This window comes from Bactrocera neohumeralis, unplaced genomic scaffold, assembly GCF_024586455.1.
Source record: "Bactrocera neohumeralis isolate Rockhampton unplaced genomic scaffold, APGP_CSIRO_Bneo_wtdbg2-racon-allhic-juicebox.fasta_v2 cluster10, whole genome shotgun sequence".
Lineage (NCBI taxonomy): Eukaryota > Metazoa > Arthropoda > Insecta > Diptera > Tephritidae > Bactrocera > Bactrocera neohumeralis.
In genome coordinates, this window is record NW_026089623.1 from 9,102,833 (window position 1) to 9,129,385 (window position 26,553).

General features: G+C 36.6%; 2 protein-coding genes across 2 annotated transcripts in view; one reads left to right on the forward strand and one right to left on the reverse strand.

Moving 5' to 3' along the window:
- Positions 1-26,553, reverse strand: part of LOC126765079 (lysosomal thioesterase PPT2 homolog) — a 541,306-nt gene that overhangs the window by 160,648 nt on the left and 354,105 nt on the right. The window lies entirely within an intron of this gene.
- Positions 764-4,672, forward strand: LOC126765080 (uncharacterized). Its single transcript, XM_050482691.1, has 3 exons — positions 764-1,902; positions 2,009-2,101; positions 2,186-4,672. The coding sequence occupies exons 1-3, from the start codon at positions 1,783-1,785 to the stop codon at positions 2,762-2,764; spliced, it is 792 nt and encodes a 263-aa protein (XP_050338648.1). The 5' UTR covers positions 764-1,782; the 3' UTR covers positions 2,765-4,672.

Here is a 26,553-nt window from a genome sequence, read left to right on the forward strand (position 1 = left end):
ATCGCCTTTAAATTCAGGCAACGACTTAATTAGGTCCAAGCTAGCATTATTATTTGCAACTAAAGGGTCAATAGAAACCGGAGCATAAGTCTGAACGGTGGGAGACGTTAATCGATTCAATTGTGAGGTTAATTGATCAAGCTGATCGGAAAATGCTTGTCTAGTTCGCTCAGTTGCAGTGCTAACTATTTCTAGAACTTGTTCCCCACTAACGCTCATGTTGATATCTAAAAACTCTTAAATTTTCTTTTTTATAAGCTTCAAATCGTAGTTTGTAGCAAATATAAAAAGATATTTCTGTTTTAAGAAACAAATTTATTTTGAAAAGTGGAGAAAAAGTAAATTACTCAATGTGGTATGCGAACAATGAAAGAGACCATTTTACTAAGCAAGATCGAGGATTATAACCTTCTATGCAAATTTGAGATCCGAAAAGTACGTTTAATATTTCTATGAACTACAAACACACATACATATGTATGTGTTATTGATTTTAGTTCTTTTAATTATTTTTATTGAGATAAAAATCCTGAACTCATAGAATAAAATTTTCTCGAAGAATTGTATTAATTTTGTTACGTTAATTGTATTTGACGTTTTCCTCTTTATGATTTTTTAGAAAAGCGAAAACTTTATTGTTTAAATTATTGTTTTTCACACTTTCAACGAGTTTTTTTTTTAACAATGGTTTTTGACTCTTAAGTAGTTTTTAAACACAAACCTATTACTTTTTGTGATCTTGAATTATTACTTACATGTTTTCGTGAGAATTTAAATATAATTATCAAGTAATTAGTCCTTTCCGTAAGATAAGCGGTCTTCTTTAATATCCTTGAATATGATAGTTCAGTGGTTAGAAATTTTTAAAAAGTCCCACGTTGTTGGGCGTCAATTAGTAAACATGTCGTTTTTTACTTTCACAGCGATAGCTTTATTCTTTATTGCTTAATGAATTCTAGCATTCCACTCCAACCTGACCTGACCTTGTTTTGCTCCACGGAGAAACGGTTCTTTTTTGTTCTTTCGAGCTGCAGACCTTGGCAGGAAAACAGAGCTATGCGGGAGTTGTTGTTTATTGGTATGCTAGCCAGTCAGCGAACGCCACTCACATACCGCACATATTGAGCAAGAATAGGTTTAGCTCAGATTATAGCATTCACCTTTGTGTCAGATTTTATTAACCCTCGTGTTTGACAACAGGTGTACCTTAACTTATATATAAGTTTTTATTTGCAGGCCATTAAAAGTTTTGATAACATGATAAAAGACCAAGCGGTCGCACATATTCACGTATGTAATTATGTGAGCATGTAAAGGAGCGTTCAAGTATTACGTAACGCAATTTGGGGGGGAGGGGGGTCTCGTAAAACGTTACGATGCGTTACAGGGCCGGGAGAGGGTCTTTCTTACAACACGTTTCGTAACATTGTTTCTTTTGTTAAATAATTAAAACTCACAAGATGGCAACCCTTCTCGTTTATGTTTTACGGGGAATCCTCCGATTATATTAGTCTGGTCGTCATTTTTGTTCTCGCAAGTTGACAAACCTTTTCGTTTATATTTCATGGGGAATCCCTAGATTTTTTTTTGTCAGTATACGTTAGTGTTAATGCAGAAGCTCTTTGCTGTAGCCGGTGTTATTAAAGTGAATTCATAGTGTTCGAATACTGTAATGTCTTCAAAAGAGGGAGTTTTTTATCATCAGTGTTCTTGGCCAATAAAGGCTCTCATGCTAACTTTCCAGCGAAACTGTGTCAAAAAAATGTCAACGATATTTGGAAAATGGCTAAAGAAAAACTAGAAAATAAAGAAAAGTTTATAGAACATATAAATGATGTTATACGGCAGTTGAAGGTGAAGGCCACGAAGAAGAAAGCAACAATGCTTAGTTATTTTACACAGGTAAGTGTACTTCTAAAACGTAATTACGACAAGTATTACAATATTTAATACAAATCTTGATTTTTTAAAAACTGGTCATAAGTTCATAAGTATTATTTATTTCTAGCTACCTATGAAAACATCAAGCATGCCAACACCACGCCCAGGCACGCTAAGGCCCAATGTTCCCTCGACTTTAATTGCTCTTCAACAAAAAAAGGTGCATCTTCTTGTATATTATGTTCCTTTTTATCGCATGTGTCAATATTACCTATTGCTAATGTTAACCTCTTGATTTCTATAGGATTCGGATGTTGTAGCTTCATCCACGTATTCATCTCATATGGAATCGATTGTCGAAGTCACTGGGCATAAAAGCACTGCCGTTAAACGAAAGATGAGCGATACCCACGATGAACAAAGTCAAAATACTGATGAGGAAATTGTGCAGACACCTTCTACGGAACCATACACGACTTTGATTGATTCGGGCTTCACTAAAAATGTTACAAGCAAGCCGGCTCAAGATACTCTTATGAAAAAAATTAGTCTTCTGCAACAGAGAATAAATGTTCTTGCTGAAGCAAGGGACACTGGAATAGCCAAAGATGATGTTCACGATGAAATAAAAAAGCTACGCAAAGAGTTGAAAGAAGAAGAAAAATGTTTAAAGAAAAAAAGAGACTCTGCTAAGCGTGCAAAAAAATTTCGAGCCAAAGGAAAACTGGAGAAAACTGAACGTCAGAGAAACAATCCTCCTGCAGCACAACCTCGAACTGGCTCTGGACAGCCCCCTTTAGTTGACTCGCAACCTGCTCTCCTAGAGCTAGAGACCATAATTAATATTGCCATTCATGGCAGCGCTGCTGATGAACAGAGATGATTAGGAGTTGTCTCACTCTGTCCGACCTGCATGAGAGGCTGTTGTTAATGGGATTAAAAATTTCTCGAAACGGCACATATCTTCATTTACTCCCACGCGCTTCTAACACTCAAGAGGAAGAAGGCACGTACGTACCGTACCCGTAAAGTTAGCAAGACCACAGACCGAGATGCACAAAAAGCACGAGGACGGGGAATTTTTCACTGCTGCAATCAGGTCATTGGAATCTCTCGCGGCGCTTCTGGGACGGCAGCAAGTATTCGTTCTCTCACAAGACGATAAGGCACGTGTACCAATAGGTTTACCGGTAGTGCAAAGTCAGAGCCCTCCTTTATTGCATATGGAATACAGAATACTTTTACCTGATCATGACTGGGCAGAGCGGCACAAACTTATTCCTTCTGTATATGCCGCCGTCAAAGTGGAACCTAACAATTTCGTTAAGGAAGAAGCTGTTGGGTACAGCGGGCCGACATACATATCCATAAGAAGCGGGAAACATGCATCCTCCACAGCGAACACCCATGCTTATGATTTCGATTCACTTTTATCAAAACCTTCATTCAAACCCTTAATGATGACAGAATCGAACACCGTGAAGCCAGTGATCATCATCTTTGTAGATGGTGGGCCGGACGAAAACCCGCGTTATCGCAAAGCCAAAAACATGAACGTTCTCATCTCGACAACAAAGGAATCGCTACGGATGTTGATTTGGAAAAACGCAATTTTCAGCACGCTGGAAAAACACTTGCCGAAGTGTGGAGAGAAATAAAAATTTATAATTACGACGTTTCGGCGGAGTATAGACAGCCCGAAGATAGCATGCAGAACCAAATCTGGCGTGGTATAGCGTTCACGTCCGTGAATCGCAATATTTCTTACAGGTTATAAAATGCGCGGATGAATCCTGCTGTTCGCCATCGAGAAGTGCATTGAAGTCTGTGTTTGCGGATACTTTCATGCCGCCACATTGCCCAATACTTCAAACCCCAAGCAAGCTTGTAGTACCCAGTTTGCTAGACAAAGGAACATCCAAGTTTTCACCACTTCTTGTGAGGTTGTCCCTTGATCTGTCACATTCTAGAAGGGTTTAAGCAGATGCCTTACGACATCTTTTTGTCTATCTGTACAATCCGACCTAAAGAAAAAAGTATGTCCAACCTGTGGGATCTATTTCACATCTAACACGAGTGTTCAAATGCACTGTCGTTACGTGAATGGCAAGACTGTCCAAGACAATTGTGAAACTAGAGGGGTATGTCTAAAATCTTCAAAAATTGCGTTACGTAATACTTGAACGCTCCCTAAACAACAAGAACCATACGCATAATGTTTGTAAATTGGTCACAACATTGTATTGTTGGTAGAAAATCCGAACTGTGCCGAAAAACACAAACGAATGAACGCCGCATGTCACCGTTTTTCTTGTGACTGTAACAGCTTCGTCTGCAAAAAATCATAAGCATGTATGTTCATGTATGAACTTGCGTACATATCGACACAGATTTTTGTGAGCCGCGGAAAAATATTTTAGATTTGTAAAATATTTTAAATCGACAAGAGCTATGTTGTCACTTTTGTCACTTATTTGAGTGCTTTGTGGGTTTGCACGAGTTAATGAACGTATTCCCTATTATAGTAACAAACATCAAAACAACCTTGAGTTTGAATACCACAACAACCTTATCTTAAAGCAAACCAAATGTATCTAAGCAAACAATTCATATGTATGTAAACAAACCTAAACAAATTATATAATATATTCCTAAACAAAATATCAACTAGTAATAAGTAAACATACTAGTTAGTATAGACAGAAATAATAGAAGTAAGAACCCTGTAATAAGTTAGTCTTAAGACTATTAATAAAGAGTACACATTTCGGTGCAGCTGAAGAAAATATTATTTTGACTCAATTTTACTTCTGGTAAAAATTAACTCGCGGTTAACACTTCCCATCTAGAAAACACATCAGAAATTTATGATTTTTAGCTTAAATCGTCGCGATAAGTCGCTTGTAGGCAAAGGCATGTTCAGGGAGATGTAATTGTATCTGCTTTATGAATGAATCGCTTTTGCCTGCTGAAAATTTTTTTGTCGCATGTTATACTCTAAATTTGGGCATCGGCTATTTGGCTACCATATTGACTTCTGAGGCTGCTGATGCAGAGAAAATAAAAACATAGAGAAGGTGTAAATTGAATTTTGTGTGATGCTCGATTGGACGGCTAACAGAGCCGAAAAACTTAAACTGGGAAATTCACCATATTCGCTGCTCTTTTTTTTATGAAGATGTAGATATGTTTATAGATCAACGCAGATAACATCAAACAATGTGAAGGTGCAGGTCCGATATCGAACATACATATGTAAAATTTTAACCGAATTTACATCACAACTATGGAATTCACTCCGTGAAATGTTAACAATGTTCTGATTTTAGCAGAAGGTAATCTGTAGAATTACAGTTTTGTTAACATGATCAACCAGTGAATATTCTTGGCTAACCGCAGAATTAATTATATTTATTCCATGCGATTATCTTATAAATTTCTTATAATTTGTTTTGTGTATTTTTTTATAAATTTATCCTGATAATGAGTTAAAAAAGTAGCAGTTGAAAAATCCTTTGATATATAATATTTCCTTACATAATTCATGCAATGCGCAATCAACATTTTTTCTCAACCAGGGAATTGTGTGAATATGGAAAGTACAAATATGTGTAGATATGTTTAGAGAACAGCATATTTTGATTTCTTTGACTTGTTTGGTCCAATTAAAAGTTTTAAAAGTTACGAAAATATCAAAAAAGTTGTTAATATTATACCTAACAAATACAAATTCTTTCTCTTTTTAATTTTTAGAAATTTAAATTTAATAAATTAATTAACTATTTAAAGATACATACATAAGATTCAGATTCATCTTATTTTCAATAAAATTTTTAAAATTTATTTGTTGCGTGTAGATCGACAAGCAAAATAAACAAGTGCAAGTGCACATGACATACAAATGTACATATAGTATGTATGTAAATTATTTCATTGGCACATTTGTCTGTAAGTTTACGTAATCTAATACGAATATTCATAAGGGAATAGGAAAAACAAGTCCTTCACGCATCACCGTTGTCACGGACAACCAATGTCCGAAGCTCATGTTTTGTCAAAGGGTCAATGTGTCGAAGCACTGACTCGACGACAAAGCGTCAAAACATTGTGTTGTTCGTAGAAAATCCGAGCTGTGTCATGCGAAACGATCGCCGATGTTCACCACTTCTCTTTCCGCTCGAACAAATTCGCCCACAAACTATCGTAAATATGTATGTTTATATATGAGATTGTATACACTAAAAAAAATCCCGCAGTTAAATCAAATACTTTCTGCAGTTAAAGTACAGTAAAACAAAAGTATTTGTTTCAACAGCAAAACTATTGACGGAAATATGTACTTTGCTTTTGATTCAAATACTTTTTTTCAATGCGGCACTTTTGAATCAAAAGCGGCTGTTCTTTTAAAAATCATCTTATTAAAATCTAATATAAAAATAGTTGTTTTAAAGGTTTCGTATTTAATTTTCTTCTGATTACAGTTTTTTAAATGTAAAAGTATTTGTCACAACCATTTCGCATTTAATTTTACTGTTTCTCCATACGATGACAGGGAAGTTGACGCTTACATTTTTCCATCGATCATTCTAACAGAAACACGTGTTGCGTGCGCAAATACTTTAATTTGGGTTTCATAGGTAAATATATGTGCTGAAAGTATTAATTTAAGTGAAAGTGATTACTTCAAGACATTTCGCGTTTAGTGAAGCTGAGCAAAAGGAGCTTACATAGATTGCATTTGCATTAGTGTGCCTGTCGCATAGCCCGCTGCTTACGGAGGCTGTTTAAAAGGGACTTCCCCAGTGATTTTTTTTATATAAAAGACTACATTTGTGAAAAGCCTACTCTGCAGGTATGTCATGGTTTATATTCACATTTATTTCAACAAAAATATGTGTTTAAAAACAATTTTTGTGCATTTTAGTTTACACTATGAGTGAGGAGTTGATACCATCAACTGAGCTGTCGTTATTTGCCGAGCAATGTTCGTTGGGAGATGAGTCCCCTACAACGAAAAATGTCGACAATGAGTCCGTAGTAATTTTGGATAGTGATGAACAGTTAATTAATTTATTGTGTTCTTGGGATTTGTCGTCAAATGCATTGATACAGTTCAATAGGTGTGGTTTAAAGAGTGTAGCAATTTTGCGGATGATCCATTCCCACGACATTGACGAAATTTTTAATGCCAGAGAACTAATTGCGGACAAAAATCAGTTCCGGTACAACTTGCAAAAATGGCGTTTATAAAATAATGTAAGCAAATCATTTTAAAAATTCAGCGTAACTTCCGTTTAAATTTTCACATTGAAGGTTTCGCAAACATTTATAACACGCTTATAAATTATTTACATTAATGTCTTTCTAGTTCGATATGCTCACGTGCTGTAGTAGTGATAGAACTATAACAAACCTTTCATCCATTCGAAGCTGGCTGAGCTCTGCAAGCACACCTTCAACATCCCCAAACAACGAACCCAACGTCGAAGAGGTTTTAAAAGAAACAGTAGCAGGTAACGACATAATAAAGAAGTACGAAAACTGTGGTTGCCTCCAAGAAAGTGACCAATCTGCAATAGTTCGCATTATTGTGGATAATTACTTAATACGTGATATTAAAATGACCCCGATCACCATGAAATCTGTTGCCGAACAGATTGTCAAACTGTTTTCTAAAGAACAAGAATCGGTGTATTACGTACACAGGACAAACAAAAAAACGCAACTGGGAAATTATATGATAGATACTTTAACAGCTTGCATAAGCGAAAAGCTCAGTTGAAAAATGAAGCTCCATCAAAAATTTTCAAAGTTGCCGGTGTAAATGATGAGAGCCACGCTAAACTTAATGAAATAAAACAGTGGTTACAGCAAAATATTCCTGAAGAAAAATGGTTCACAAACCAAAGTACCAAAAACTAATACAAATTTCCCTCAAAATGTAAATGAACTGACTCCAAGCCAAGAGTACTTAGAGCAGGCCCGTCCAACATAATTTTGTGAAGGGCCAGGTTTAGCATTTTCATAACCGTAGCGGGCCAAAAAAAAATAAAATGACCTTCAGTTTTGGTATATTTATTTATTTATAAAAAGCAACATCACATAAATCTTAATATATTATTATTAATGTAACTATGGCCTTAGCATATAAAGGTATTCTTATTCTTAAAATCTAATTAATGAGATGTCTGACATTTTTTCTGTTTGCACAGCGCATCTATGTCAGCTGGAGTTTTAGAAGTGGCTATGCGCAAAATGCCTTTAAGATGGCTATCTAATAAAGATGATCTGGTTTTTGATTTGTTAAATTTCATGCGAGAAAACAGCTGCTCGTAAACATACATAGTATGTACTACCAAATAAAGAAATTTGTTGAATAGCCAGCTTAGTAAGGTTTGGGTATTGACTGGGTGTAATATACTTTTTGTAAAATTCAATTAAGTTTGGAAGACAATTATTATATGCTGTTTTTAGATGAGAGCTGCTTTGCAATTCTATTAATTCCAGCTGTAAATTCAGCGCAGCGCCTTCAACTTCAACATCAATGGATTTTGAAACACTTTCATGCAGGGAGTTTGTGATTTGAAGTCTGCGAATCTGTCGTCAAACTCGTTCCTTAACCTTTGTAACATCAACACGTACTTGTCAAAATCCAAGGTATCTTGCTTTCTTGTAGATAAGGTCTCCCATTGAATCAACTGCTTTTGTTCCAGCTGCTTTTCCAAAAACAAAAGCTTTTTTGTGAAAGCTAGAACGTGTTCGTATAACTGTGTACATAGTTGGTCTTTCCCTTGCAGTTTCAAGTTAAGATCAGAAAGATATTTAGTTATATCAACCAGGAAAGCCAGATCAGCCAACCACTGCTCATCAGTAATGAAAGTAATTTCTTGGTCTTTGTTGTCAAGAAAAATCTTTAATCCAGCAGGGAATAGAATCGTTTTAGTGTAGCTGCTCTGCTGAGCCAGTGAACGCGACTGAAGTATACAATGTCTTCGTAATCTGAACCGACATCAGCCAGAAAATCCTGGAACTGTCTGTGGTTAAGCCCTCTTGCGCGTATAAAATTAACTGTCTGCACTACTTTATCCATTACGTGTTTCAGGCCTATAAAACTGGGATGCCCAAAGACTCTAAGAGATGGCGGGCCAGATGAAGGGCCTATGCGGGCCGGATGGTGGCCCGGGGGCCGTATGTTGGACAGGCCTGACTTAGAGGTTCAAGTATTTCACATGTTAAAAAATTAATAGATTATAATGTAACAAGTCATGCTTTACAACTTCACTGCAAACCGAATACTTTTAGGAAAGATATACCAGTCGCTCAGAAATCTATTACTGAATTGATAATTGCTCCAATTGTAAAGTCTTTTGAAAAATTCACAGAGTTCGTTGATCCTGAGAAGAAAAACGATGCATTTCAAATTAATAACCCCTTGGGACCACATCAGCATTCTGTTTGTGGCATTTTACAATACCTGTGCTACCGCAACACCAAATATCTCATTTGAGAAATATTTTTGTAGCAGGGTTTATTAACGCAAAAGATATGAACTATTTTGGCAATGAATTAACACTAAACTAACTTGTTGAGGTTCTTGAAGATCTGTCTATAAATGGCATACATGTTGTCGTTGAGAATACCGAATATATTATTTATTTTAATCTCGGCCAGATATTGGGTGATAACTTGGGCCTAAATGAAGTCTTAGGCTATCGCACTAGTTTCAACAGCAAATATTTTTGTCGACTTTGTTCGTTTTCCAAAGAAGAGTGTCAATCGGCATTACTCGAAGATTCGCAAAGTGTACGTAATAAAGATAGTTATTCAAAGGAATTGAAATGTTGTAGCAAAGAACTAAATTCGGTCAAAGAAAATTCTATTTGGAAAAGCCTATCTTTTTTTCATGTCACAGACAATAGGGCTTGTGATTTTATGCACGACATATTTTTAGGAGTCGCTCGATATAATATTCCAAAAGTTCTAGATTATTTCATATATCAGAAGAAATATTTTTCTTTGGAAGCGTTTAACTATACAAAACAATTATTTGCTTATGATCCATCTCACGTCAAAAGTTTAGGTAATCCTTTAACGAAGGCTCAAATTAAGACTAATAATATCAAAATGAACGCTTCTGAAATGAAACTTTTTTTGAATACTATTTTGTTAATGATTGGGGACTTAATAGATGAATTTGATTCAGTATATAAATTTTTAATAACGTTTATTAAAATTGTTGATATTGTTATGGATGAGGAGTTCAGTGACAATATTTTGAATGAGCTACGTGCTTTAATTGTCGATCACCATACATTTTATACAACAGGCTTTAAAGAAAAATTAAAACCAAAACACCACTTTATGGTCCATTATGTCAATTGTATCAAAGAACTGGGCCCACTTAAATTTTTATAGTGTTTTAGATTCGAAGGAAAACACGCTGAATTCAAAAAATACGCAAATAATATAACATCCCGACAAAATATTCCCCTTACTATAGCTACTAAGTACTGTTTCCAATTCTGTTCCTATTTATTTGAAAATAGTTTTTTACAAAATGATCTTGTGGATTGCAAAAATTTTTCACCAATAGACCTTTCAAAACTTGAATTTTATCAGAATTTATGTACCAAATTTACAATCGGAAATGAAGTTTTAAGTATGAGATACAAAGGGGTACTGTATGAAAAGAATTACTATGTTAAATCAAAGAATACAATACTGCTTATTTTAAAAATATTTTTTGATTTACATAATGAAATTTTTTTGATTTGTCAGGAATGCAAAACTTCTTTTTTGGAAAAATTTCAGTCTCACGAAGTTTTAGGTACCAATAACGCATATTATTCAAAAAAAAATCGATCTCAAATCATTACCTACAAAATTGTATACTCTAAATGACGGCAAAAAAGTTGTACGATTTTTTTTGACAAATATACACAATAATAAAACAAATACGATTACATTTGAATCAAGAGCAATTACTGTTAATCTCAAATACTTCTACTGTTAACATAAATGTATATGTATTTGCTACAACAGTGCCTCGTATTTCGATCAAAAGTGTTCCACTGAGAATTTAAATACTTGACGCATTTACTTCAACAGTGCTCGCACTTTTAAAACAAATGCTCAAAGTAGTTGGGCAGGTTTCTAATGCAAAAAGTATTTGTGGCAAATGCAGAATACTTTGGTTTTACTAGTTTTTCTTTCAGTGTACATATCGATGCTAATTTTTGCGAGCCCCGGCAAAATATTTTAGATTTGAGAAATATTTTAAATCGACAAGAACTATGTTGCTAGTTTTGTCACTTTTTCTGTGTTTTGCGAGTTTGCGGGATTGTCAGATCATCAGAATCAGAAAGTTGTTCAATTTATGATTTCTAGCTTTTGCTATCGTCGCGAAAAGGCACTTGTTGTCAAAGGCATGCTCGGAGATATGCTAAGTGGTCTCTTTTTATGAATGAAGCAAGTTCGCTTGTTGAATGAGCGCCTGTGTTTATGAATGAAAATGTTTTTGTTGTATTAATAAGTGATAAAATCATGATTTGAGTTTCTGAATGCACATATGCGTGTGCATACACTCATATGAGCGAGAGTATATAAGATTAATGTGATAGAAGATTTACGTATATATTGTTGTGATAAATTTAATTTCCACTAATAAGAAATACAATACAAAAATTTTAATTATTATGTATGTATGTAAAAAAAATTATGTAAAAATCAAATAAAATTAATAAATATGTATTTTAGTACAAATTGACCATAAATATTACAATGCATGTATTCATACAAAATTATACTCATATCATAATTATTTTTTACATATGTACATGCATTGACATAAAAGCGATTCCCTGGTTGAAAGCAAAAATTGAAACATGAGTATGAAAATGCCGACAGCAAAACGAAATTGTTTATACACCCAACTCTTTTTTTACACGGTTTCTTTTTACACGGATTTGAAGTTACACGGTTAAAAAAAAAAATTTGTAAAAAATGTTTAATCTAGTACAGTTTTAAAATCACTGTCTTGTAATTATATTTGTTTTTACCAGACTTAGCACCATTGCTGAAATGAACATTCATAGTAGTGACTGGGAAATCCCTTTATTCGATAACTCTTACTTACACATTTTGTTCGCATGATATTTACATTGCTGAAATGGATATCTCCAGTGACGATACCGACTTTAGTCCAGTTCGTCGCAAACAATTGCGCTTGTTATCAAGTAGCGACGTATAATTATGTAGCTATGTAAATATTTTTTCTTTATTTCTAATATAATTTCTCTGTTCTTAATTTTATATTAACAGATTTCTTTTGTTTTTTGCATAATCTACCAATTTTTCATCTGTATGAAGTATGTATTTTAAGTTTTAATGCTCAATAAAATGCCATATAAATATACAATTTATGTGCATATCTGAAATTTTATAGCTTTCAACATTTTTTACACGGTTTAGTACAGTTTTTTTGAAAAATAACTTCTTATAACTATATAACATTTTATTATAGAAAATACATTGTTTTATTATAGCTGACATTTATTTAATACTTGCTGCAATTTCCCGCGCTATCTATATTATACCTTACATTTTTGATGACAATTTGCAAATAAATTTTCCACATATTCATAGGAAGCGACCTCCTGGTATGTTGAAGTAGCCGAATGAAATTTTTTTGACGCTAAATGTTTTCCTGATATTGCAGTTTTCATTTAAGCCCAAACGTTATATATTGAATTAGCCCCTGGTGACTGTGATGGCCAATCTAAAGTAACAATATGGTTTTTCATTGGGTACAGAGTCTGATCCTACATGTCGCAGTTTCCAATCATAGTTACTTTTGCCGTAAAACATTTCATCTGATTTCAGTAAACCCTTTTCTCTGTAAAGCACTTCAAAAACAAAAATTCATATGCAGAGAAGCATTAATAAATCAGCACCTTTGGGGTGTGCTTAACACTCCTTTGACCTCCTTTGAAACCCGTTTTAAGGGGTTAAACAATACAAAGGTTGCTTCATTTGTAAATAAATATTATATTGCTCCAATTACATTTGATGGATGGAGTCATGTGTAGAAGTTCACGCAAGTGAGGAAAGTTCTCTGATCGCCATTCACTTGGGAGTGGCCAGAAACGATTCTTTTGCACATGGCTCAAGCAGCTCACTACTTCCGGTCTTTGACCAAGTATCCTCTGGGTAGCCTAAGAACATCCGTTCGAAGGCGAGCTAATGTGAGAAGGCGAAACATCCCCTGCATAGGGTTGTGCGCTGGGTTTGGGACCCGTCACGTAAAAAACACCCCCAATGAAAAAGAAAACACAGCCTCGGATGAAAGACCCCCCTTTTGATGACGACCATGGCAAACGAAATAAGGACTACGATTTGAGGGTTTTTAAATGAGTTAAGCATCCACCCCCTCTACTCGGTAAAACTGGCGCATCCTAATGCAATAGCGCAATTCACCACACCACACCAACACAACTCACCATACCTATGCACCCACTTATCAAAAAGGATGGACAGCGGGAAAGCAGATACAATTCGTTCAATGCTATTCGACACATTCCCTTACACACGGCGCACTTCGACATTGGCACATTAGCTTATACACATATACGCGTCAACATCTCGCTGCTCTACCGCGATTGCCCAGTTCGACCTCAATTCACGGAACCTCGATCGCCAGCTCCAGAAAATCATTATTTTTATAAAATCTGTATAAAATACAAATTTATTTTATAATTAAAGTTTTTAAAAAACCAAAGTGTAAAGCGTTTTTTTTATTTTAATTAAAGCAGTAGTGTGTTCTCCGCAATATATTGAACACAATTATATCTGTTAGTGAAAGTGATTTATCACAAAATTTAAATGCTAAATTTGGCAACTGAGTAAACATGGTCCTTCGAGCCATAATGAGAGGCACTATGGATTTGTGAAACAATTAAAAACAAACGAGAAAAATTAAAACAAAAACAAAAACAAAGAAATTGGTGTTGAACAAAACCCCCCCAAAAAAAATGTGCTGTCGTGGGACACCAGGTAGGAACGAAGTTCCTTCGGATAATGTAGAATCGATACAATTTGCAAAAAAAATTGTGCTTAATTTTATGTAGGTTGTCCTGATTTTTCTCTCAAATTTCGCTGATTAGTTTTTATTTAAGTACAGATAAGTATTAAGAAAACTCTACTGTCGTCCTACTGCCGTCGGCAAATATAGGAAATATTCAAGTTAGCGGTAACGACAACTGTCGGCCTGCAGTCGTGTAGTCGTGCAGCTGTCAAAATAACAGTGTCCATAAGAACGTCTGTATTTTAATATTTGACAGATGTAGTTTGCAGTCTGTCGCGCTCTATGTGTTCCGCACTTCACTCAAAACTAATTTGCATACACAATAATGTTACAGATTTTCATGCCTAATTATTTTGCAATACCTAAAGGTAGGCTATAACTAGCGATCTTACAGTCTTTTTCTTACGGGTTATTTCTTACGGGTTATTTCTTACGGTTTTACTATCACTTTTTTTTCAGTTAGGTCCCGCAGCAAAATTCCTATCTTCTCCAAGCCTGCCGTAAGGCAAAAAAAAAACAAAAACGAATAACTAAAATAAAATAAAAACCTAGTGCAGTGACCCAAACAAAACAAAGTGCTGTGACAAAAAAGAAAAATAAAAAACAGAACAAAAGCATATATATACATATGTATAAAATACAGTACTATATATCAGTGAGGTGGCAAAAAATGTGAACAGAGTGAAAAGAAACTAAAAAACAACACATAAACCGGCCGTGAAACCTTCAAACTAAAAATATATACATATCAATAATAAACATACATATGTACTTACATACGAGCGCGAAATGTAACTGCAAAACATAAATCGCGCGCGAAATGTAAAAGCAACTAAATATAAAACATACACTAAAACGGATCAAACGGGCGCTAACAATTAAAACATATATACAAACAAACAAAAGCACAAGGAGGTAGCCAGCTGGAACATACAACGGGGATCGCAGAGGGCAGGCAACATATGCGCAGACATATACCCTACAAATATACCATTCAGAGTACCAAGTGAGCGTATCAATTTCACTTTATATTTAATATATGCACATAAATATGTACATATGTATGTTTTAAGTTACGGTTTTCCTATTTAAAACCCTAACAAAAAATCAATACCCAAACTGTAAAAATTCATGTCTTTAATTAAAATTGCCGCCTTATTTAAAACAGTTAAATCAAGCATAAATCCAAATATCAAATCAAATGCGAAGCGAGGAAAACAAATAAAAATAAATACAAACATACACACATATGTTATACATATTGAAATACTATATAAAAAGTAAACGCATATACATACATATATATTTCAAATACTTACCTAACAAGTGTAATTGCCAAACATATTTATATATTAAATTATATACATAAGAGGACAACGGAAAATACAATTTTTTTCTATTCCGTTTTCGCGTCCTCTCTCTATTGTAAAAGAATGTAAACATACGGCATACAAACTGCCTATGCTTAAATAAATGACGCGGAAAATTAACAATATTACAAATTGTTAAAACATATACATACATAATTTATTGAAATCTGACAAAAAAAAGAACCCAGCTCAACATAAACAAATTATTGAACATATATATGCACACATATTCGCATATACAAGTACATATACATTTACATATTCAAAGTCCACATTGGCAATTATCCGGCAATACCTCTTGTTATTTGGCAAACAAAAACAAGCAGGATTGCGTACAAAAAGCGAATTGATCTCTCTAACGAGCTCTCAATTGCTTAAGATAACCAACTTATAAATACACAAACAATTCGTGCATACTTAGGTAAATAGCGCATTGATCTCCTCAGCGAGCTCTTAATTGCACAAAACATAAGTACCTTCATAAGCACATACATATGTACATACATACAAGTCCAAGTATTAGGGTGTACTCAAATACTAATATACAGACGTAAAAGGTGTTTATAAATTAAAAGTGCGGATATTTGCAAACTTAAAACTAAAATTAAATAAATAAATAATATTATTTTACAAAAATGGTTAATGACAACACAAATCAAAACACATCTGGAGCTACACGCTCAAAACAGGTTGTAAAATTTATTTCACAAAGTGACAGTTTATTAAGATTGCACTAGATTTGCCTCCTCACCGATTCACGAAAACTCTGAATCGTTATTAGAAGTAAAAGGCCAAAATCTTAAAATTTTTGGACTCGCTTCCAAACGGCCCATGACGTCATTGTAGATTCTGACGATTCAGATCTACCACAAAATTTTAAATTATCTGCTACCGCAATATACGAAAACTGCTTAGACCAATATGAAGAAACGAAAGCTATGATTTCCGATCAATTAAAGCTAATAAAAGCAATTGCACCTACTCCCCACAGTAGAGTAGAGCTGCCACAAATGCAACAATATCAAGAGGCAAGTTCAGGCATCCAACTCGAGGTGCCCGCATGTGACACAGAAACATTTTACGGAGGTTATGAAGAATGGCCGTCCTTCCGGGACATGTTCACGGCCGTGTACATAAACCATCTCCAATTATCACAAGCGCAAAAATTGTATCACCTCAGATACAAAAAAGGTCAAGCAGGCGAAATAGTTAAACAGTTCGCATTAAATGACAACAATTTCAATTTGGCTTGGGAAGCTCTAAAAGCTAGATTTGAAAACGAAAGAATACTGGTCGATAAGCAAGTAACGACACTATTAAACTTGCCAAAAATTAAGAAAGAAACAAGTGTACAATTCATCAAACTAGAATCCACTGTTTCAAATTGTTTGTCGATTCTATCGACACTAAATATTTCCAGACAGCTGGGACCCAATTCTGGTAAACATTTGCACCGCCGCATTACCAGAAAAGTCGTTACATCTATGGGAGCATTCGCTCTCATCACGAAAAAAGTGCCCAACGTGGCAACAAATGAAAGATTTTCTCACCACCCAATATGAAATTGCGGAAAGGTTAGAAGAAAAAATAATCAAAACTAAGATCATTAAACACGACCAAAATAGAAGCTTCAATAGACCCCAAGCCAGAAGCAACAAAAATTTAAACAAAAGCTTTCACAAAACGCACTCGTTCATATCCGAACAGAAAAAACACACGTCATGCGAACTATGCACAAGAGGGCATAAGCTTAAAACTTGCGATAAGTTTAAAAAATTAAATATTAACGAAAGGAACAACTTTGTCACATCAAAAAGACTCTGTACAAACTGCTTGTCCCATACACACAATCTTAAAAATTGCAAAAGCAAATATAATTGCTTATATTGTCACAAAAGACACAACTCAATGCTTCATTACAGCAGATATCCCATCTCACACCAAAGAAGCGCTTATTCACAAAGAACCACGGGTTTAATTACAAAAGCAAATCCCGAAACCCAAAATTCAAAAAATTACCAAGAGACTCCATGTTGCTCGAAGGCACAACCAGTTCAAACGCTGCACAGCGAAGTACAAAGTGGACTAGTTATAGAACCAGTTACCAGACCAACTCAGGTTGAGAACGAAACCCTTAATTCACAATTAAGTAAATCGCAAAAGTTAAAGAAACTTCCATTAGCAAACAAAACTATAAAAGATCAGTATTGTGAGCACTTCTCTAAAGCCACAACTACTGGATCAAACAATGGCCGGTACGTCGTACGACTACCACTCAAGCCACGATTTTCCAACACTCCACGAATTGGCAGCAAAACTAAAGCCAGATTCTCTCTGACAAACTCATATAAAAACACAAATATATGTATGTAACTTTTCGACCCCGCAGGATGGCTTTCGCCAAAAATGATAGAAAATCCTGATTCAAACAATCTTGAGCTATATGACGCGCTACTACTTGCTAAATTAATGCATACGCACTTAAACACAATATGTAACAAAATTTTCCCGAAGGGATAGAGAATCGACACTTCTCATAAAATATTGCTTAATAAGTAGTTTCTTAAATTCTAAAATAGAAAAAAAAAATAACAAAAGCGCTCCTCATAAGGGTAGTTGGTGAGAATCTGTTGTACAACTTGAAAATCACACTAAAAAGATTATAATTCTAATGAAGCCGTTCGCAATTACCGCCCACTCTCTCGCAAGATCCCTCATAGTCATTTCATAGTCCTAAATCTAAGGCAAAGGAGTATCCACTTTGGCCACATCTGAGCCAAGCGTGGAATTACTATCCTTCATAAGCCGAGAATAAATTAAATGCAAACAATTGCCGATCATACTGAAAAGGCAACTAATAAACAATAGATATACCAAACTGTTAAAATAAGAAATTCTAAAAAACTGCTAATAAAATTAATAAAAGCAAACAACTTGTTTGCTATAATAATACAATAAGTCGTCAAAATTATTAATAAATAAAATTACTGCCTCAAGCGCCTATACTTACACAAAATACAATTTTCTATTAAAACCAAAATCGCTTCTTACAGCTAATATTCTGCGCCCTCGGCTACTCCACCAACAGTAAGCCGAGTTGTATGTCTCAGATTATATATATAAAACTAGGCAAAATATTTGCCTAGGGGGCCCAGGATGTTTAAATGAGTTAAGCATCCACCCCCTCTACTCGGTAAAACTGGCGCATCCTAATGCAATAGCGCAATTCACCACACCACACCAACACAACTCACCATACCTATGCACCCACTCATCAAAAAGGATGGACAGCGGGAAAGCAGATACAATTCGTTCAATGCTATTCGACACATTCGCTTACACACGGCGCACATCGACATTGGCACATTAGCTTATACACATATACGCTGCTCTACCGCGATTGCCCCGTTCGACCTCAATTCACGGAACCTCGATCGCCAGCTCCAGCAAATCATTATTTTTATAAAATCTGTATAAAATACAAATTTATTTTATAATTAAAGTTGTTAAAAAACCAAAGTGTAAAGCGTTTTTTTTTTTTAATTTTAATTAAAGCAGTAGTGTGTTCTCCGCAATATATTCAACACAATTAAATCTGCTAGTGAAAGTGATTTATCACAAAATTTAAACGCTAAATTTGGCAACTGAGTAAACAGAGGGCATGCACCTGGAATGTCCGGACCCTTAATTGGGAAGGTGCCGCTGCCCAGCTGGTTGATGTCCTCGCAAAAATAAAGGCTGACATCACCGCCATCCAAGAAATGCGATGGACGGGACAAGGACAGAGACGAGTAGGTCCTTGTGACATTTACTACAGTGGCCATATAAAGGAGCGCAAGTTTGGTGTTGGATTCGTGGTGGGAGAGAGACTCCGTCGCCGAGTACTCTCATTCACTCCGGTGAATGAACGTCTAGCCACAATCCGCATCAAAGCGAGGTTCTTTAACATAGAGGTTCTTTAACATAGAGAAGGACGATGTGACCAAAGATGCCTTCTATGAGCGCTTGGAGCGCGCTTATGAGAGCTGCCCCCGCCACGATGTCAAAAGCGTGCTTGGCGACTTTAACGCAAGGGTGGGCAAAGAAGGTATATTTGGCACTACGGTCGGTAAATTCAGCCTCCACGACGAAACATCCCCAAATGGGTTGAGGCTGATTGACTTCGCCGGGGCCCGAAATATAGTTATCTGTAGTACTAGATTCCAGCATAAGAAGATTGATCAAGCTACGTGGCTGTCTCCGGATCGAAAAACTACCAACCAGATCGATCATGTTGTGATAGACAGAAGACACGTCTCCAGTGTTTTAGATGTGCGTGCGCTCCGAGGTCCTAACATCGACTCGGACCACTATCTTGTTGCAGCCAAGATTCGCACCCGCCTCTGTGCAGTAAAAAACGCACGCCAACAAACACAAGGAAGGTTCGACGTCGAGAAGCTGCAATCACAACAGACAGCCGAACGATTTTCTACTCGGCTTGCACTCCTGCTCTCTGAGAGCACTCGGTATAAGGGAACTGTGGGACGGCATTTCAAATTCCTTACGTACAGCTGCAACCGAAACCATTGGTTTTCGGAAAGTGCAAAAGAACAGCTGGTACGACGAGGAGTGCCGTGTCGCAGCGGAGAGAAAACAGGCTGCCTACCTCGCAACGTTACGATCGACCACTACACGTGCGGGATGGAATAGATACCGAGAGTTGAAGAAGGAAGCGAGACGCATTTGCAGACAGAAGAAGAAAGAGGCTGAAATGCGTGAGTACGAAGAGCTTGATAAGCAGGCCGACAGGGGTAATGCTTGAAAATTCTACGAAAAAATGCGGCGGCTTATAGAAGGTTTCAAGACCGGAGCATACTCTTGTAGAACCCCCAAAGGTGATCTAGTTACTGATGCCCAGATCATAGTTAAATTATGGAGGGAACACTTCTCCAGCCTGCTGAATGGCAGTGAACGCACAACACCAGGAGAAGGAGAACCCGATTCCCCAATCGATGACGATGGAGCAGACGTTCCATTACCCGACCATGAAGAAGTTCGAATAGCAATTGCCCGCCTCAAAAACAACAAAGCGGCAGGGGCCGACGGACTGCCGGCCGAGCTATTCAAACACGGCGGCGAAGAACTAATAGGGAGCATGCATCAGCTTCTTTGTAAAATATGGTCGGACGAAAGCATGCCCAACGATTGGAATTTAAGTGTGCTATGCCCAATCCATAAAAAAGGAGACCCCAAAATCTGCGCCAACTACCGTGGGATCAGCCTACTCAACATCGCATATAAGGTCCTATCGAGCGTATTGTGTGAAAGATTAAGGCCCACCGTCAACAAACTGATTGGACCTTATCAATGTGGCTTCAGACCTGGAAAATCAACAACCGACCAGATATTCGCCATGCGCCAAATCTTGGAAAAGACCCGGGAAAGGAGAATCGACACACACCACCTCTTCGTCGATTTCAAAACTGCTTTCGACAGCACGAAAAGGAGCTGCCTTTATGCCGCGATGTCTGAATTTGGTATCCCCGCGAAACTACTATCGCTGTGTAAACTGACGTTGAGCAACACGAAAAGCTCCGTCAGGATCGGGAAGAACCTCTCCGAGCCGTTCGATACCAAACGAGGTTTCAGACAAGGCGACTCCCTATCGTGCGACTTCTTCAACCTGCTTCTGGAGAAAATAGTACGAGCTGCAGAACTAAACAGAGAAGGTACCATCTTCTATAAGAGTGTACAGCTGTTGGCGTATGCTGACGATATTTATATCATCTGCCTCAACACCCGCGCCGTTAGTTCTGCTTTCTCCAGGCTGGAGAAGGAAGCACAGAAAATGGGTCTGGCAGTGAACGAGGGCAAAACGAAATATCTCCTGTCATCAAACAAACAGTCATCGCACTCGCGACTTGGCTCTCACGTCACTGTTGACAGTCATAACTTTGAAGTTGTAGATAATTTCGTCTATTTAGGAACCAGCATTAACACCACCAACAATGTCAGCTTGGAAATCCAACGCAGGATTGCTCTTGCCAACAGGTGCTACTTCGGACTGAGTAGGCAATTGAAAAGTAAAGCCCTCTCTCGACGAACAAAAGCTAAACTCTATAAGTCGTTCATAATTCCCGTCCTGCTGTATGGTGCAGAGGCTTGGGCGATGACAACAAACGATGAGTCGACGTTACGAGTTTTCGAGAGAAAAATTCTGCGAAAGACTTATGGTCCTTTGCGCATTGGCCACGAAGAATATCGCATTCGATGGAACGATGAGCTGTACGAGGTATACGACGACATTGACATAGTTCACAGAATTAAAAGGCAGCGGCTACGCTGGCTAGGTCATGTTGTCCGGATGGATGAAAACACTCCAGCTCTGAAAGTATTCGACGCAGTACCCGACGCGGGAAGCAGAGGAAGAGGAAGACCTCCACTCCGTTGGAAGGACCAAGTGGAGAAGGACCTGACTTCGCTTGGAATATCCAATTGGCGCCACGTAGCGAAAAGAAGAAACGACTGGGGCGCTGTTGTTAACTCGGCTATAATCGCGTAAGCGGTGTCTACGCCAATGAAGAAGAAGAATTACATTTGAGGTTTTTCTCCGTCCAATACAACCTTTTTCAATGTGTGCTTTGAAAGTCGTGGTTCGATTGCTGTACTGATGCGTTTGATGCTAAATCTTTGAAGTCTGTTATTGTGTTTAGAGATCTCTCTAATCCCTTTTTACAGAAAATTAGCTTAGCTTTCTTTAGACTAAGCAATGCTTTCTTCTCAAAAAGAAGAACAATAGCTTGTCCTCACTTTTTGATGCCTTGATTCCTCCCTCTTCCTGGCTTGTGAATTACATTTCCAATATCTTCATAACGGTCAGATCACCTCTCCACAAATGTACAACTCGTATTTTAATACTTTTCAGCTTTTTAGTAGTGCGTTTGGGGCGTTTAGGACGCACCCAATGAAAGCCTGTTAATTTGCTAATTTAAAAATAAAAACAGTTTTCCTCGATATTATGAGTTACAAAATGATTTTAAGACATATTTTTAACTGACCTATATGTACGGTATAAAGCCAATCGGATGTTTGAGATTCATATATATACATAGTATATGAGGATTTGACGGGATGAATCTATTTATATTTAATCTATTTTTATATACAATCATATCATCGTGAAAAAGGTAACTTTCACATTGATCGATATACTGTGCCCAAAAAATAAGGTGACATTTGAATTTAAACTGCGCGCGTCGAAGGATTTGGAGATTAAGTTTTTTTTAGGTTGGTAGTACTGTCAGTCACATTTATGTCAAATTTCATGTCAAAGTATTCATTAGTGTTTGAGATACGTGTCGTTTTGTGAGCTGCTAAAAGTTAGTTTTTCGTTTTTTGCGATGTCGAAACTTGTTGAGCCAAGGATTTTGCATTAAATTTTGTTTACGGAATCAATTTTCTGCTGCGGATACGTTGAGGATGGTGCAGAAAGCCTTTGGTGATAAGGCTATGTCTAAAAAAAATGTTTACAAGTGGTATAGTGAGTTCCAAGCCGGCCGTGAACGTGTCGAAGACGAAGAGCGTCCAGGGCGACCATCAACCTCAACGGACGAAGCTCGCGTTCAACAAATCAAAGATTTGGTGTTGAAAAACCATCGATTAACAATTGGAGACCTTGCTGATAAAGTTGGCATATCGAAAGGCTCAGCCAATACCATTTTGAAGGATGTTTTGGGCCTCAAGCGCGTCAAATTTCGACTGGTACCGAAAACATTGAATTTTTTGGAAAAAAAGGCGTCGCGTTGAAGTGTGTGAAACGATGCTTTCCGACTACCAGGGTGTCGTGAAACGCATTATAACTGGCGATGAGACTTGGGTCTATGCTTACGACTCCGAAACAACCGATCAATCGAGCGATGCCAAAAGAGAGCCGAGACCAAAATAATCGCGCCAAAGTCGGTCAAAAATCAAGGTCATGTTGACTGTTTTCTTTGATTATCGTGGTGTTGTGCATTATGAATTCCTTCCAACCGGTCAAACAGTCAACAAGGAATATTATTTGAACGTTATGCGTCGTTTGCGTAACGCTATCCACCTAAAAAGGCCGGAATTGTAGAAAGACAATTCTTGGTTTTTATACCACGATAATGCACCATCCCATACTGCCCTCGTAATTCGTGATCATTTTGCGAAAAACTCAACCCATATCGTTCCGCAACCACCGTATTCACCTGCCCGTGGACACCGTTTTTATACGATAGAGGAGATTCAAGTCGCAGCGAAGACGGAACTGGGGCCCTATTCTGTATCTCGATTCGTAAATGTATTCTATTCGAAATTCGGATCTACTTTATAATTATGCGAAAGTTGTACCACCCTGTGCCAGAATAAATACGTAAAATATTTGTTTTTGCTTTCTACAACTCAAAAGCTAACGAATATATTATTCGAAAATTGGATTGGAAATCCGAAAATCGAGTTACAGAATATAAAAAATCCGAATTCGAGTAAATTTTTTTTTCGAATCGAGTTACAGAGTAAGCCCCCTGAAGACCATCCCGGAAAGTGACTACAACCAGTGTTTCGAAGATTGGAAAATCCGTTGGCATAACTGCATTGCATCGGGAGGGGATTACTTTGAAGGGGATGAAATTGATTTGGAAGAATAAATAAAGAGTTTTCAAAATAAATACAATTTTTGGACACCGTAGTACATTTCGTCACCTAAAATGTAAAATAACGTATCATCAAAAAAATCGAAATTAAGTATCCTATTGATTACGCTTCGCTACTTCAAATTACATACATAATATTACATATGTCCAACATTTTCAGGTTCTGCGCTCATATATGAACCAGTTTTAACCAATATTAAATTTTTTTTTTCCCTCATGTTCCATTTTATTTCGTGTTTCATTCACGCCGCTGTAAATTTTCGAAAATGTTGTTACGTTATTTTGCATTTTAGGTGACGATATATTGTATAAGGTCAACCGAAAGTTCTAAAGACTTTTTATTATGTATGTATATGGGAGCTATGTCAAGAACTTACCCGATTTTACAGATTTTGTGTACAACGGCGAATTTCACCAATAAATCTCACAGATTGACTAATATTTTCGGTAAAAAGTCAGCTAAAGGCACCGGGTTAAACATATACAGTACAAATACGGGGCTAGGGCCATTAAGGTTGATTTTTAACAATCTTAGACATGATATGGCATATAGTATTTTAAAGACAGTGCTTCTGCAAAGTTTTATTTGTTCTTCATTTATGTACTGTAGAGTAAAGAATTGAACGGAATTTTTAAGTTTTATGTATGGGAAAAGGTGGGACGATTTTTCGAATCGAAAAAAAGCTCTGAATGCCTCTTCTTAAATATCTCAAGAGTTCTAATAACCGCTTTCTGTCGCACATTATTGAAGGCTCCTACAATAACAAGAAATGTTCACACCGCATATTGCTTATAAAGAAGGTCTCCCTCCGGCCATGTCACAACGGCGTTAAGAGCAGTCTCTATCGACCTGCCTTTGCTAAAATGTCATATACCTCGGTATAAGTCCATAAACACCTCAAGTACCTTCGGAGGTTCGCGTCTAGGATAAGGTTTAGCGACTCACTGTACGAGCTGGAGCTCCAGTCACTATCTTTATTCCTCCCTGATATTAAAAAAGTAGGAAAGCTTCCTCTATTGCACATTAATGTACATAGATCTTTTCTAGAAGTAAAAAAAAACGTTGACTAATCTGTGGCATTAAAGTTCGAGCTAACCCGGACCGAATACTTCAAATTTGCGTCCTAGCAAAATATGAAGTTGGCTTCTCTCTTCCTTAGAGTTCTCTGGCGTACTCTCCTCGGTGCTGAAATTTTATTAAAGAAAAATATGAAGTCCATTTCTGACCAACAAACAAGCTCTGGCTCTACCTGAATCTAGATAAGAATCAGAGTAGAGCCGGATTTCTGACCAACAAAAAATTATATTTTTTAGAATAAACAATTGAATTTTACAAAAAAAATTCAATTTGCCGTAAAAGTTCGAAAATTCCAGAAATTAATCAGAAGTTAACTGTAACCTAGAATAACTTTTAAAGGAGTAAGTATAACGAAAAATTGTCCAGACTTTTTTGTAAAGCATTCAATTCTGTACAAGAATATGACTTTTTTATTCCTACAAACGAGAAAGTTCCAGAGAAAAAAAAATATTCGTAAAAAGTGGCAAAATCCCATGTAATTTCAATGGGAAATGTATCGTGTTTCGGGCAAGGTTTATTATGAAAATTAAGGACTTTTTATGGTCTGATATCTTTTTTTAGATGGAAAACTAAAAAAAGGGGCGTCTCGCCAAAAATAATCAATTTGGTAAATAACGGACACCCTAATGTACATACATATATTTTTCTTCTTTACTGGCAAATAAGCCAATAATGGGAGACTGGTGTAGCAGTTATCGAAAAAAATACAATGATTGACGAAAAGTGGCACAGTGCGGCTGAAACGAACCACAACATTAGATGACGCCCCTAAGTTCGGTTCATTTTCAAGTGGATAGTCTTCGTTCCCTGAGAAAATTTCAAAATTGTAGCGAAAGCCTAAATCATCAAGAACAATTTGTAGCCCAAAGGGTGGAATTTGTCTGGCATATACTGTTTTAAACAATTTTTTTGTAGAACAAATTTGTTTATCAACGCATTACCGTTCTCTTTTGAGAACCTTATTGAAATTTTTGTTTAGCGCTTCAATCAATGGCCGGTTTTTTGTTAATAAAATGTTGAAATAACACGTAAAAAAGAGGTCCTATGTCCGCGATTACGGTCATAATTTTGTAGGAAAGAGACAAAATGGCGTAGGTCTCAGCAAAAAGTTTTTGACACTTTTTTCGACAGTTTTTCGTAGAAAAAATAGGAATATTTCAAAAAAATAGCGCTATAGAAAACGACGTTAGAAATTTTCTCTCTAAATTTGAACTCGATATCTTCAAATTGCTCTGTTCTACGAAATTTAAAACAATATCGTCGATACAAAATATAAAAATAATTGATAGGCCGTGTGCAGCGTTACTACTTCGGGTGTAAGCTGATCGCCTCGAAACTGAATCCAACTTCCTTTCAATGGTGTGTTGCAGCGCTTCGAAAGTGGTTTTGTTAATCCTTATACTCCTAGAATACTTATCTATCGTTATGCGCGAAAAAGTGGCATATTGTGACCATCGTGCTCGACTCCCACTACTAACAACATACACT

Bases quoted from the DNA above. Each gene is read 5' to 3' on its own strand.
- LOC126765080 (XM_050482691.1), top strand. From the start codon at position 1,783: ATGGCTAAAGAAAAACTAGAAAATAAAGAAAAGTTTATAGAACATATA. The intron at 1,903-2,008 runs GTAAGTGTACTT...ATTTATTTCTAG, and splicing joins TGCTTAGTTATTTTACACAG to CTACCTATGAAAACATCAAG. The intron at 2,102-2,185 runs GTGCATCTTCTT...TGATTTCTATAG, and splicing joins TTGCTCTTCAACAAAAAAAG to GATTCGGATGTTGTAGCTTC.